This window comes from Microtus ochrogaster, chromosome 8 (genome assembly GCF_000317375.1).
Source record: "Microtus ochrogaster isolate Prairie Vole_2 chromosome 8, MicOch1.0, whole genome shotgun sequence".
In the NCBI taxonomy this organism is placed as follows: Eukaryota; Metazoa; Chordata; class Mammalia; order Rodentia; family Cricetidae; genus Microtus; species Microtus ochrogaster.
In genome coordinates, this window is record NC_022015.1 from 64,699,428 (window position 1) to 64,713,810 (window position 14,383).

The window sequence follows — 14,383 nt, forward strand, 5'->3', positions numbered from 1 at the left end:
CCTGACCTAGGCTGTGGTCACTTGTGGTCTTTTTGACATTAAGATGGCCCTTACAGGTAGATCCACTCCACCCTGACCAATGGTCAGGATATTCAAGCATACTTCTGCTCCTTCTTTTGAAATAGGAGGCTTGACCTTTAGAGTGGCTACCTTCAGGATACTTGTTGCAGGTGGGTTTACTGCCTACACAACAGAATGCTTTTCTCATGGATTAATGGCTTGATGGCTTCAAAGTATTGAAGCAAATAACTATTCAAGTTGTCCTTTGTATCATGTTAAAGCGGTTTTTTGTCTTCTTCCCCCTGTTGTATTGGGGTATAAAAGTGCATGGAAAATTAAACACAGGAATTTCAGTATTCACTGGAACTCCCTCCTGGTACTATTCTATATTTCTGTCTTATTATTTTCACTCATGTCTTCATTCTCTTTACTAACTTTTCTAATCCCCATTTCCCTACCCTGGTAAGTGGTATTTTTGTTGAAGCTGGTCTCCAACACTTGTGCAACTTAATGCAGAACTTTGAAAGTTTTGAAATGAGGTCTGGAGAAATGACTCAGTGGTTAAGAGCACTGCCCGCTCTTCCAAAGGACCCAAGTTGGATTCCTAGCACTCACATGGCAGCTCATAACCATCTCTAACCTCAGTTCTAGAAGATTTGACATCCTCTTTTGGCTTCCATGGGTACCAGGCATGCAAAGTGGTGCACAGACACATATAGGCAAAACCACATACATACATACACACACACACACACACACACACACACACACACACACACACACACACACAGGTTTAGAAATAGCTTGTGTTTAACACAATCTCCAGTATCTACTCCCACCACTTTGTGTAATGATCCTGTAAATGGCGGTTCTCAGGTCCCCTTACTTTGAATATTCTGTTCACAATTTTCTTGACTACATTAGTTTTCTATTGTGGTGTCAAAATTAGCACAATGCTGAGGAGATGGCTCCATGGGTAAGAGTACTTGCTGTACAACATAAACTCAAATCCCCAAAGCTCACATACAAATCCGGGCATGACCACACATGCCTGTAACTCCAGTGCTGTGGATAGCAGAGGCTCAAGGATTGCTATCTAGGCCAGCTTCAGCTTCGATGACAGACTCTGTGTCAAGAAGCCAAGATGAAGAGAGATAGGGTAGGACAGCTGACATTGTCTTCTGATTCTGCATGTGCAGGAGTGTGTGTGTATAATTCTCTCTCTCTCTCTCTCTCTCTCTCTCTCTCTCTCTCACATACACACACACACACACACACACACACACACACACTTCTCACAGATACACAGACACATATAAAAATGGGACAGATTTAATCACTTAAGACAGCAGTCGTATATGAGTTCAAGATTCCATTGGCCAGATATCGAGACAGACCTGACTGAATTCTCTGAGAGTCTACAAGGCTCAGGTCAAGGAGGCTACTGACTGAGCTCTGTTGACAGAATCCAAGGCTGAGATCCTTGCTTTGTCCAGAGACCTTCCTCCGCTCTTTAAAAGCTGCCTCCATTTGGCCTTTTGTGCCCCCGCCTCCATCGTCTAGGCACCAATGGCACATGGACCCCTTCTCATACTGTGAGTGTCTGATTTCTGCCAGCCAGTTTCCAGTGTCCATGCCCCCTGTGTTTGGATAGGATTGCCCGGGCACTCTCTCTACCCTGAGTCAATTATACTCCAAACTGTAATGCAGTCACAGAGCGGGGGCTCATCACTTTACAGGGTCTAGTAAGAAGGTGTGACATGTTTGGGGACCAGTTAGAAACTCATCCTACCTTGGTGTATGCTGTGAAGAATGAGTCATTTAGAGACCTTTGTGCCCACACAGGAGGATGCCAGGCCCCTGTCATGGATAAAGGTTTTAGAATTATTTAAAATCATTAATATTTGATTAATTTATTTAATGGAATTAAGGTCCTTTTAAAAGTTAGAGTTGGAATGATCCAGAAACCATTCGAAGAGTATTTTTATCCTTCCCTTCTATGTCTTAGCCTTAAAAAATATCATCTTTTTAAAAGATTTATTTATTTTTATTCTATGTGCATAGTGTTTTGCCTGCATGTATGTCTGAATACTATATGCAGACCTGGTGCCTGTGGAGGCCAGAAGAGGGTGTGGGATCTCCTGTGTGCTGCTCTGTTTGCTGGAAATCGAACCTAGGTTCTATGAAAGAGCAGTCAGTGCTTTTAACCACTGTGGCATCTCTCCTACCCCAAATACCATCTTCTTAAGTAAGCAAAATATTAATAACACTGGACATCTTTGTGATGTTAATCTTGGTTGTCAACCTGATTGGATCTAGGATAAACTAAGAGACCTCCCTCTGGGTAGGACTATAAGGGTATTTCCTGAAAGGATTAACTGAAGGTGGGAAGCTTGTATGCTGCCCCAACCCCTACCCCCTAAATCAAGAAGTACCTTCCAGCAGTATTCCAGGTATATGGAGGTCCATTAGTCCCAAGGAGAAGTTGTTGCTGGGGCTGTAAAGGTGGGTCAGCATTCAGTAGCACACACTGGCTAACCATGAGGCCAGCTGGGGTTTAACTCCAGTATCCACACAACATGCTAGGCATCTGATGCATGCCTGTAACCTGAGCTCTGCTGTCCCCACAGACAGGAGGATCAGTCTAGCCAAGAAAACATGAGCACCAAGTTCAGGGAGAGACCCTGCCTCAAAAGACTAGTCAGAGAGTGATGGAGAACACTGATGTCCTTTTCTGGCTTCAACATGCATTCAGAGGTACACACACCCACAAAAACAAGTGTGGATATGCCATATGTGCACACACAGACACATACAGACAACCTTGTGCATGCTGGAGTTTGAACTCAACTCTTTAGGCTGGACAGCAGGCATCTTTACCCACGAGGCATCTCACAGCCTTCTGTCTGTGGTCAGCTGGCATTTCACGAACTCATCAGCAGAATATAGATAGATAGGATTGATTGATATATGAAAATCACAACAATGCCTCCCAATTTTCTGCAGCCCTTTTTTACTTGTGTAGAGGAAGAATATAAGAGCTGCTGGTTTTGTTTAAGGTTCTCTGCTCTGACTGTTGACTATTTGGGGTGACAGCTCCACTTTTACTGGGTAATGACTACTTAAGACCCATTTTTCTCTACTTAGCTATATAAAAGGCATAAAATTGATGTCATTGTTGCTGCAATGAAATCGTTTATGACGGCAAGGCAGAAAATGTATGATTTTTAAGTTTAAAGAGCATTTATCTTTGGCAGATGTATTGTAGACAAATGACTTAGGCTGTCAAAATACAATTCATTAAATGTGATTCAGTTAAACTCTTGTTAACCTACATACTTTACTTAAAAGTTTGGAGAACTAAGTTAATGAAGCAAATACCCTTGCTCTCTGAAAATGTGGCTCTAAGGCCGCTGCCACCCAATCCAGAGTCACCTATAACACTTATTAAAACAATATGTTTACTGCCCCCAAAGTTATCATACCAACTAAGACTTAGTTCACTATACATAATAATGACAGAAGCATACACCGCTTCTTATGAGGAAGATGTCATTAATCAAGTTCTGCGGGTCATCAAGAGCACAAGAAAACCCAGTTTATTTTCTCCCTTGCTTGTCACCCTTGAGCTTATTCCTTCAGAACATCCACCATATGAGAGCAGGAGGGAATGGGGGAGGAACAGAGGCAGAGAGACAGTGAGGGTGGAAGAGAAAGGGAGAGAGAGAGAGAGAGACAGAGAGAGATTGTTCCTGCAAGTTCTCCGTGCAAAGCAGTGTTCTCTGAAAAGACTTCCTTACCTCTTGCTAACCTGAGGTGGGTCAAGCCCCCATCCCAGAACTATTCATTGTGGATAAAAGATGAACTGTCACTGATGGACCATGAGTAGTAGCATGCCCACATTTAACATGAGACATGGAGACATCTTTCCCTAAAATGCAGGGAGAACCTGGCAGGAGGGCATGTGAGATGAGGAGAAACCAATTTGAGGAAGACTCCACAGTGCCCACTATTCTTCCCACACTCCTTGGCCACACAGGTGTAACTCACACTCTCAGAGAACACAAGGTGAAGCATCAGTGTTTATTCTGGCACCATTCGCAATATCAAGGGTCGGAGTCAGCAGACTCCATCAAAAGATGAATAAATAAAACATTATGGTATGCATACAGGGTGGGTTTTTGTTTAGCTATGAAGAAGAATGAAAGTTTGTCACAGGAAAAATGGGTGGAAAATTATCATGTTAAGTGAAATAATCCATGAGCAACTGAGGTTTTCTATCTTCTAGTGTTTTCTCCAGTTTATTTCTTTAATATTTTGATATTTTCATTTTAGAGGTCTTTTACTTCTTTAGTTAGGTTAATTCCAAGATTGATTATCATCTATCTATCTATCTATCTATCTATCTATCTATCTATCTATCTATCTATCTATCTGATTATCATCTATCCACCTATCTATCTATCTATCTATCTATCTATCTGATTATCATCTATCCACCTATCTATCTATCTATCTATCTATCTATCTATCTATCTTCTATCTATCTATCTATCTATCTATCTATCTATCTATCCATCATCTATCTATCTTCTATCTATCTATTTATCTATCTGATTATCATTTATCTATCTGATTATCATCTATCCATCTATCTATCATCTATCTATCTATCTACCCATCTATCTATCTATCTATCATCTATCTATCTATCATCTATCTATCATCTATCTATCTATCTATCTATCTATCTTCTATTTATCTATCTATCTTCTATCTATCATCTATCATCTATCTATCTATCATCTATCTATCTTCTATCTATCTTCTATCTATATCTATCTATCTATCTATCTATCTATCTATCTATCTATCTATCTATCTATCTATCTATCTATCATCTCACAGCCCTATATAAGTCCCTGCTTGATACCATTAAATGAGTTCCTGCTTTGAGGAACTCAGACTGCTCTATCACACTAACTCAGTGTGTGTGTTTCTCCCTGGTGCTCAGTGGGGAGGGCTGAGTCACAACACTTACTATCCCGTTCAGCCCCAGGGAGAGTCCAAAGGTTCCAGCTCTGTCCCCGCCCCCCCCCCCCTGCCACTGCTCTTTCTGCCAGAGAACCCAGCATATTTTGGTTTGGTTTTATTTTTTTGAGACAGGGTTTTTCTGTAGCTTTGGAGCCTGTCCTCAACTAGCTCTTGTAGAACAGGCTGGCTTTGAACTCACAGAGATCCACCTGCCTCTGCCTCCTGAGTGCTGGGATTAAAGGCGTGTGCCACCATCGCTCAGCTGTTTTGCATATATTAAACCATTCCTGGATCTCTAAAATGATGACACACTGTTCATGGTGAATGATCTTTTTGATGTGTTCATGTATTTAGTTTGCAAATATTTTATTGAGAAATTTTACATCTATGATTATCAGGGAGATTGATGTATTTTGTAGCTGTGTCTTTATCTAATTTGATATCAAGGTAATGCTGGCTTTATAAAAAAAAGTTATATATTTTCCTGTTCCATGGAATCATTTGAGAGGACTGCTGTTAGGTCTTCAGTTTTTAAGTGTGTGTGTGTAGGTCCTGAAGGTGTCAGATTACCCGGAGATGGAGTTATCGGCAACTGTAAGACACCTGTCTTGGGTGTTGGAATCCAAACCCAAGGCCTCTGTAGGAGTAGGATCTGCTCTTGAGCACTGAGCCAGCTCTCCAGCCTGAAGTTCTTTAAATGGCATATAAATTCAGCTTGACTCCATCTGAGCCCAGACTTCTTTTGGTTGGGAGATGTTTTAATTATTACTTCACATTGCTTGTTATATATTTGCTTAATTAATTTATCTTACATTTGTTGAATTTTGGTAGAAAATTAATCCATTTATAGATTTAAAGAAATATAAATTTTAAAAATATGTCCCATGGTTTTCTGTTACATTTCTTTTCATCTCTAACATAACTAATTTGTGTTTTTTCCCCTCTCTCCTTTTGATTATTTTGGGTAAGAGTTTGCCTATCTTTTTATCTATTTAATAAACCAATTCTTCGTTTCATTGATTCTTTGTATTATAAATTTTCATTTCATTGAAATTGCCTATGATTTTAATTCCTTCTTTCTGTTTACTGGTTTGGGGTTATGATTTGTTTTTGTTATTCCAAGTCCTTTAAAGGCTTTATTATTTATTTAAGATCTGATTTTTTTTAAAAAAAAAAGTTAGCTTCCCTCTTAAGACTGCTATAATTGAATCCATAGATTTGGGTGTCATGATTTCATTATCATTTGGTTGCAGGAAATTTTTTTAAATTTCCTTCATGCTTTATTTGATGGCCCATTCATCATTCAGTAGTGTGTTCTTTAATCTCCATGAGTCTCTGTGTGTTCTGTAGTTTCTCTTGCTGTCGCTTTCTAGTTTTATTCCATTCTGATCAGAAAGAATATAAGACAGTATTCCAAGTTTGTATATTTGTTAATACATGATTTGTGTCTTATTATATGATATAGTTTAAGATCAGTTCTTTGCATTATCAAAAAGAATGTATATTCTGCAGTGTTTGGGTAGACTGTTCTGTAGCTGTTTACTGGGTCAGTATTAGCAACAACATCATTGAATTCCCATTTCTCTGTTAATATTTGTTAGAATGACCTGGCTATTGGTAAGAGTGGGTTAATGAAGTCACTCACTATTTTTGTGTTGTATTAAATCTGTGATGTCTGTATTTGGTGTGTATATGTTTAAAATTGTAAAGACCCTGTGGTGGTTTTGGGAAAAGGAATGACCCACATAGACTCATGTGTTAGGATGCTTGGTCCCTGGAGACTGGCATTATTAGGAGGTGTAGCCTTTGGGAGTAGGTGTGGCCTTTTTGGAGGAAGTATATCACTGTGGTGGCAGGCTTTGAGGTCTCGTATGCTCAAACTCTGACCAATGTGGCAGTCTCTTCCTGCTGCCTGCAGATCCAGATGTAGAACTCTCAGCTCCTTCTCCAGCACCATGTCTGCCTGCATGTCGCCATGCTTCTCAGCATGATGATAATGGCCCAAACCTCTGAAACTGTAAACCAGCCCCAATTAAATATTTTCCTGTGTAAGAGTTGCCATGGTGATGGTGTCTCCTCACAGCAAGTGTGTGTGTGTGTGTGTGTGTGTGTGTGTGAAAACATCATATTATATATCTTAAATCTTCATGATTGTTTGTCAACTTTACCTCAATACATTATCCTTCAGTAGACCAGGAGAGGAAAAAGATGGCTCTGAGCAAACAGTATACCAAATATGATTCCTTAGTTCTCTCATCCATAAAATGGAAGAAGTCCTATTCTACAATACCCATTAAAGTGGATTTCTGAGAAGAAAACAGATGCCAATCCACAAAACTGCTGAGCACAGTCTCTGGTATCCAGCAGTGAGCATCAAGTTACAGTTACTAAAATTCATTATAGCTCACAAAGCCCTTTTGCATGCTTCCTCTTTTGTTTGTTTTTTTTTTTTCTGCAACACTCATTCAAGTGTAAGGAAATTAACTCGAAGAGCAATCTAGTTAAAAAATTAGAAGAGACAGAGCTAAAGGCAATTTTCACAGCTTATTGCTTCCAATGCAGGGAGTTAAATCCATGGGCATCTTTTTCTTACTCTGAAGAAGAAAGTTTGCTGATTTATCAAGGTTGTTAGATTTCCTGAGCTCCAACAGTAAGATTAAGATATTTTCTTCAATTAGAGACATCACATGATGCAAGTTCTATCAGTTAAAATTCAACTAACTGAATGGTTGGGTGAATTAAGACAAAATTTAGAAACCTATGTGTTGGTGGAGTGTGTATATATGTGTGTATGTGGAGAGTGTATGTGTATGTATGTGTGTGCATGTATACACGTGTGCGTGTTGTAGATGCCACAGTAGAGAGAGAAGCTCACCAAGATGCTAAGCCTCCCTTTTATAAAGAAGCAGAAGGGTTCAGCCTTCTTGGGAAAGACTGACACCCAGCTACCTCACTCCAGTTACTTTATCCAAACGTAGACAACGTTAATTGGGGCTAAGAAAAGTTCCAGCTACCAAAGTTAGCTTGCTCTTACTGCCTGGAGAGCAGACAACCCACACACATCTCAGTCCCTTTTGATTATGGCTAGCTAGTTTTCTCAGAAATGTCTTAGGACCAAGATCAGGGCAGCTGCAAGCTCTCACATAGCACCAAGTACGGATTCTCCAGAGAGACAACAAATCTTCAAGGTTCAAACGGTCTCAAAACAGTTTCTCAGCCTCTACTGATTAAAGCAAACATAGAAAAAGACTTTGCTGAAGCACTTCACTCAAAGCCAGACACAAAGGCTTTCCTATACATTTTACTTAAAGTCAGACACAAAGCCTTTACTTTACATATCACTGTGTGTGTGTGTGTGTGTGTGTGTGTGTGTGTGTGTGTGTGTGTGTGTGTGTGTGGTTTATATGTATTTGTGGAGCATGTGTCTATGGGTGTATGTGTGTTTGTGAAGTGTGTCTTCATACACATGCATGCACATGTTGAAAATAACAGAAATATATTTAACGCAAATGATGAAAGGGGCATTCAGCATGGACTTAAACAAGGTAAGGAATTAATTGAATAGCAACAAATCCAAATACAAGCAGTCATAGCTGCTATAGCAGTTACAGTTTCAGGAATGTTCCAGACTTCTGCTTAATAGCATAGTGCCATGTCCAAACACTATATTCTCATTTCAGACAGAAAACAGTGGCAAATACTTCCCCTAAAATACATTTCATTCAGCAGAATCATATCACATGGTCACCACTAGCTAAAAGAAAGACCAGAGATGAAACCACTTTTAATTGGGCATCTCTAACAAGACAAGAGGAGGAGTGAATAAAATGACTGCCATCTTGATTTGTTTTGATGTCTTCTGCTACCTTAGAATAGTTATTGTTTTAACTCAGAAAAATTGTAAATAGGATATCCTGCACAGGATAATTCTGATGTGTAATTTATTATTTTATTATTGTTTTTATCTCTTGCAAGTAAAAAGGCAGGTGTAAAATTAGTTCTGAGATTTAGAAGTATCAATATAGACAAGTAAGACAATTAGGAGAATTATACATGTGATATTCTAGGAGAATCCTTCAATAGTAATGTGTAATATATGTGTGTAGGTAGACAAACATTCCTTTAGAAGTGCGTAAAGAAGCCATTTAAAATCAACTTGAGAACATATATAGCCATCTTGACACTTTTTTGCTGTTAATCTTTTCAGTTTAGATCATTTCTCTATAGCCCTAGGCAAATATAAGATGCAGTCAAATGTGATTTGCATTACTCATAAATTCAAACTCCTGTGGAAACAGTATACTTCTTAAAAGATATCCCAAAAGTTAGGGAGTATAATTTAGCTTCTTAGGCTTGACCTCAGAGCCTGTAGATCTGCACTCATTACTTTGGTGAAGATTGGCTTGCATGCACTCTGAAAAATAAGGCTTAGAGTGGAGGTTATTTCGACAGGGTCCACTAATTTAGAGGGGCTCTTTTGTAGCTGAGATAACACCCAAGAGCTATTCTGATGATGCCCATCAGTCACACATGACCATTCAGATATGAAACACAATTAGTGGCTGCTCCATGGAACAGTAAAATATGCACCATTCCCAGCATCATGGAAAGTTCTTTTGATGGTCTTGTTCTTAAAATGGAGGTGTTTAATACCAGGGTGTCACATATCTGTTACCCCAAGGTTTGAGAGGCAAATACGGGGAAACTGACTTTGGTTTGAGACCATGTTCGTCTCCAAAGGGAGTTCTGGACCAGCTTGGGCTGCACAGCAAGACCCTGTTCCCAAAATGAGTAAGTAAAATTTAAAATGAAAAAGTAACAATACCAGGACCGAATCCTCTATGTGAGCATAGCCTATCTTGCAGGGTACTTTTCTAATTCCTCTTTGGGAACAATATCAGTACCCTTTTACATTAAAGAAACATCTTATTTTATTAATTTGAGTGTATTGAGTTACCACAACAGCACACTCCAGATAGTATGCTCCCTGCAGGGCTCGAGGAGTCATTAGTCATGGTGCTTCCCTCATCTCCTTGAATTTATTGTGGAACAAATAACAAAGACGCAATGCGGTCTGTGAATGCAAAGTAAATATGTACAATGTGTTCTGGGAGCAGAAAGAAAAAGGACTCTAATTAGGGCAATCTGGAAATTCTTGTTTGCAAAGAATTCAGGTAAATGTCAGAGCAGGGGGTTTGGGTTGCTATTGTAAGGGCTTTGAGAGGCTAGTGACGTGTTTTTAAGCAAAGAGTTCTATATACTTTAAGAGGTCATTCTGGTGGCAATTTGAGCAGGGAAGAAACTGAAGGCAAGACCCGCGGTAGGCGAAGAGTGAGATTTAAGTGCCGAGGGCGCTGAGAAGTCAGTGGTAAGGGGCCAAGTGTGGTATCACCACTCCATTCCTCGATCTTGGGTCTATGCAGCACCGTGCGCATGTTAAAAAGCCCATCCTCTCTTTGCTCTGAATTGCTGTACTGTGTTCTTTCTAAACAGTTCCATACATGTGAAACATATTCCTATATCATGCAACTCACCCATTCCAAGTTTATTTCACAGGCAAACAGAGCCATTGCCAGGGCCAAGCCATCTTCTACTTCTAGAAAAGCAGCTTTGCCACTCCCCAGTTTTGTCGTCTCCGGCCCCCACCTTCTGACCTCCATCCATGAGTCATTGCTAACCCTCTCCCTACTGCCATCGGTGGTTGTTTCGTACATTTTAATTATAATTTTTTTTTGAGACAGGGTTTCTCCGTAGCTTTTTGGTTCCTGTCCTGGAACTAGCTCTTCTAGACCAGGCTGGCCTCGAACTCACAGAGATCCGCCTGCCTCTGCCTCCTGAGTGCTGGGATTAAAGGCATGTGCCACCACCGCCTGGCTTATTATAACTTTTTCATATGACATATTTTGACCATATTCTTCCCCGTCCTCCAGCTTCCCCCAGATCCTCCCCATCTCCTTACCCACCCAACTCCATATTCTTTTCTTCTCTCATTATTATCCCACCATTTAAAGCTGTCAGGGGAACAAGCTGCATAGGTTTAGTACAGTGTCTGGGTACAGTTTTGAATTTTTGTTTCCTTTTTTTTAAAAAATCAAGTAAGAAGGATCGTATCTTTATGTGTGGAAGCAGAAATAGTTATGGGAGATATCCTAAAGTCTTAGTGAATATCTATAGTGGAACAGGATCTTTTCTCCTTATTTGCTTCATGTTCATAGCCAGTATGTTCTACTTTTTTTCTGTAATGGAATAGATTAGTTTTTCCCCCCTCCAAAAAGTCACAATCATTATAGCTAAGGAAGTATGTCAGCATGGTTGAAAGAAGTATATTTACCAACTTTATGACTTCAGGACAATACTCAACAAGAATATGAAGAAGATGCTGTCTTTAAAACGATGTTACAAGATCTGGGTGACAATTGTAACTTGGTCTTTTATGAGGCCCGTAGAAGTGGGACCAAGACCTGTTCCTGGTTCCTGAGCTCGCTCTTTGGAACCTATTCCCTATGGTGGGATGCCTTGTTTTAGCCTTGATGCAGGGGGCGAGGAGCTTGGTCCTGACTCAGCTTGATGCTCCGTGCTTTGTTGATTCCCATGGGAGGCCTTACGTTCTAAGGGGAGATGAGGAGGAGTAGGTGGGGGAGTAGGAGGTAGGTAGAAGGAGGGGAAACTGTAGTTAGTATGTAAAATAAAAAGTGATGGAAAAAATATGTTGCAAGGCTGATGGGATGGCTTGCTGGATTAAGACACCTGCTGCTCAGCTGGCCACCTGAGCTGGATCCTCAGGAACCCACACTATAGAACTGACTCCCACAAATTATCTCTGACCTCCACATACACAATGTGGCACACAGAACAAATCAGTGTGACAAAACTTAAAAATAAGACTGAAGGAAAATTTAAAATAGACCAGATGATTTCATAATGGCTGGTTATGAACCATTCTTAAATGTTCTTCCAGAGCCAATCTTGTTATTGTTTAGCACATTATTATTATTGTGTGTGGTTAAAGTAGAAGTTTTCTGTAAGTTCGACTTTCCATTGCCTTCTAACTCCATCTTTGACATTCTTCTCTGGAAATTACACCTCAAAATCCCATTTCACCCGCCCCTCCCCCATTCCCTTTCAGGTAGGTCACCTTTCTAAATTCCGATGGGAAACCCGATTAATGCAGTCCAGTTGCATCTGGACTTAGGAAGGTCCCCACTTCTTCTGAGGCCAATGAGTTTGTTCTTGACCATCACACTTGGTGTGGCTGAAAAGCATCTTCCGTATGCATTTATACAGAACAGCCAGAACTCTGTGTGACTCCCAACCCCAAACTGGGCACACAGCATCTTTAGTGGCAGTTGTCTTTCAAGCCTCTAGCTTATCAAGAACACACACATGTCTACCTCCCATTTCCTACCCAGGCCTTGTAAGAAAGAGACATTAGGTCAGGTAAACTGAGAGGTATCTATTTAGTAGGGAGCGGAAACAAAGTGAACATATTGCTTATCTTTTCTATGTAAAGGGTGAATAACCAACCCCACGGACTTCTCTCCTCCGATGCAGCAGAAATGAACATTTCCAACTTGCCAGGTTTGGCCAACATCTAAATATTTTTATTCTGTTGGGTGTGACTAGATGTACAGACACACTTCTATTTTGTCTCACACATGAAAAGTGGCAGCATAAGGCATGGCATCCAACTCGTTTCTCAGCCAAGTACTTTAATAGTAAACTGCTAAATTTAGTTATAGACAATAGGAAAGATAAGCCAGCACCGCTTCAGTGTTTAGTCTGTCGGTCTAGACACGGTCGCGCAGCACATCTTGTACGGTACAGTGTTTGCCAGTCTTCAACATGCTAACCCGCTAAGAGAAAAGAATGGTAGTTTCTCTCCCTAGGTCATTTCTGAGACTTAAGAGGTCTGGAAACAGACTCAAGAAAAAGGGAGTAGAAAAGGATGCCACGAAGTAATACCTACGTCATCACTTGGCTCTAAACACAATTAGTACTGAAATACTTTGTGTTGACTACTTTCTCGTGCTTATTCCACACCTCTTGTTAATAAGGGAATGTTTGGTGACCGCAACTATATTAAAACTATAAAGCCTCCCATGAATGAATGCAAAACTTATCATTTCAAAAGAAATATACTAGGCACTATCGTAGTGGCGTTATTGCTTGCTGCGAATTTTGGGCTTCAACACCGGCCCCATGCCATGAAGAACTTAGTATTTAGTTCTGTCGACTCTGAATTATATAAAATGACATCCTCCAAATCCCCCTTTGAGTTTGCTTCAGAGATATTCTTGCTCCTTGGATTTGGAGCTGAGTATTCTTGGATTAGAAAATTAACTTCACCATGAATAAAATAACGAAGTCTCAACTAAAAATCGCAAGACCTCAATGTCGAGAAATTCTCTATTTTTAGTAAGTGGTACAGTGAATACTTCCTCCCTGCCTGCCCCTCCATCAGCAGGTGTCTCTGCCATTCCAGCAGACTGATAAAAGGAAAAGGAGGGGGCGAGGAGAAAGGAAATTGTCTACGTCTTTCAGTGGTGGAGGTGGGGATATTTTAACAGCGTGATTTAAAGCAATTCATGATTTAAATTAAACTTCAACGTTCTTACCCATAATTTATCACGCGGTTTATTAAGGATTACTCAGCAACTTGGGTATGTCCATCTGTAACTTATAAACGGAAGGGGACAAGGCATAAGAGGGAACGAAGGATGGGGAAGAGAGCGAAATGTAGGCGCGTGGGCACGGGAAGGGAGAGGCGGATTGGCAGTCATGAGGGACCGCGGCTCAGAAATGGAAAGTGTGGCCTGGCCGTCCTGCCCTGATGTGTGTGTGGGAGGGGAGCACGGTGCCGCATTGTCCTCTCCCGACCCTAGGCTCTTCTCCTGTAGGATGAGGTCACAGCAGGACGAACTGGAAAAGGTTGAGTCGTAAAGGCGCCCAAACAAGCAGTCTCCCCGGGTCTGGAGGACCCGCAGAGCAGGGAGGGTCTAGAGGCATTCGCGACCCCGAGCCAGCTTCGTGCGCGCTCCATGGGGGCGTTCAAAGGCCACCAGCCAAGTCCCAGGTTCAGGGCTCGCCCACCGCTCTCGGCGGAAGGAAGCCGGGGTCGATGTCCGTGTACGATCCTCCGCCGGCCCGCCGCCCACCCGAGTCCAGACCCTCCCACGAGACCCCACCGCGCGGTCCCGGGGTCCTCGTTTCAAGCGACAGATCGCCAATAACATGGCGGCCCGGCATCCTCCCCCACCTCCCCCCAAAACCGCCTCCTCTGCGGGTCCCCGCTCTTGACGCCAGGCCCCGGCCCGAGGCCTAGACTACCCGCGGCGCGAGGCCGAGCGTG

At 41.3% G+C, this 14,383-nt stretch overlaps 1 protein-coding gene across 1 annotated transcript in view; it reads left to right on the forward strand.

The window, feature by feature from the left end:
- Positions 1 to 8,543: 8,543 nt before the first annotated feature.
- Hectd2 (HECT domain E3 ubiquitin protein ligase 2) overlaps positions 8,544 to 14,383 on the forward strand; it is a 69,931-nt gene continuing 64,091 nt past the window's right edge. Inside the window, exon 1 of the mRNA XM_005352177.2 lies at positions 8,544 to 8,579. Coding sequence (XP_005352234.2) covers positions 8,544 to 8,579 — 36 coding nt within the window. The remainder of the gene's footprint in view (positions 8,580 to 14,383) is intronic.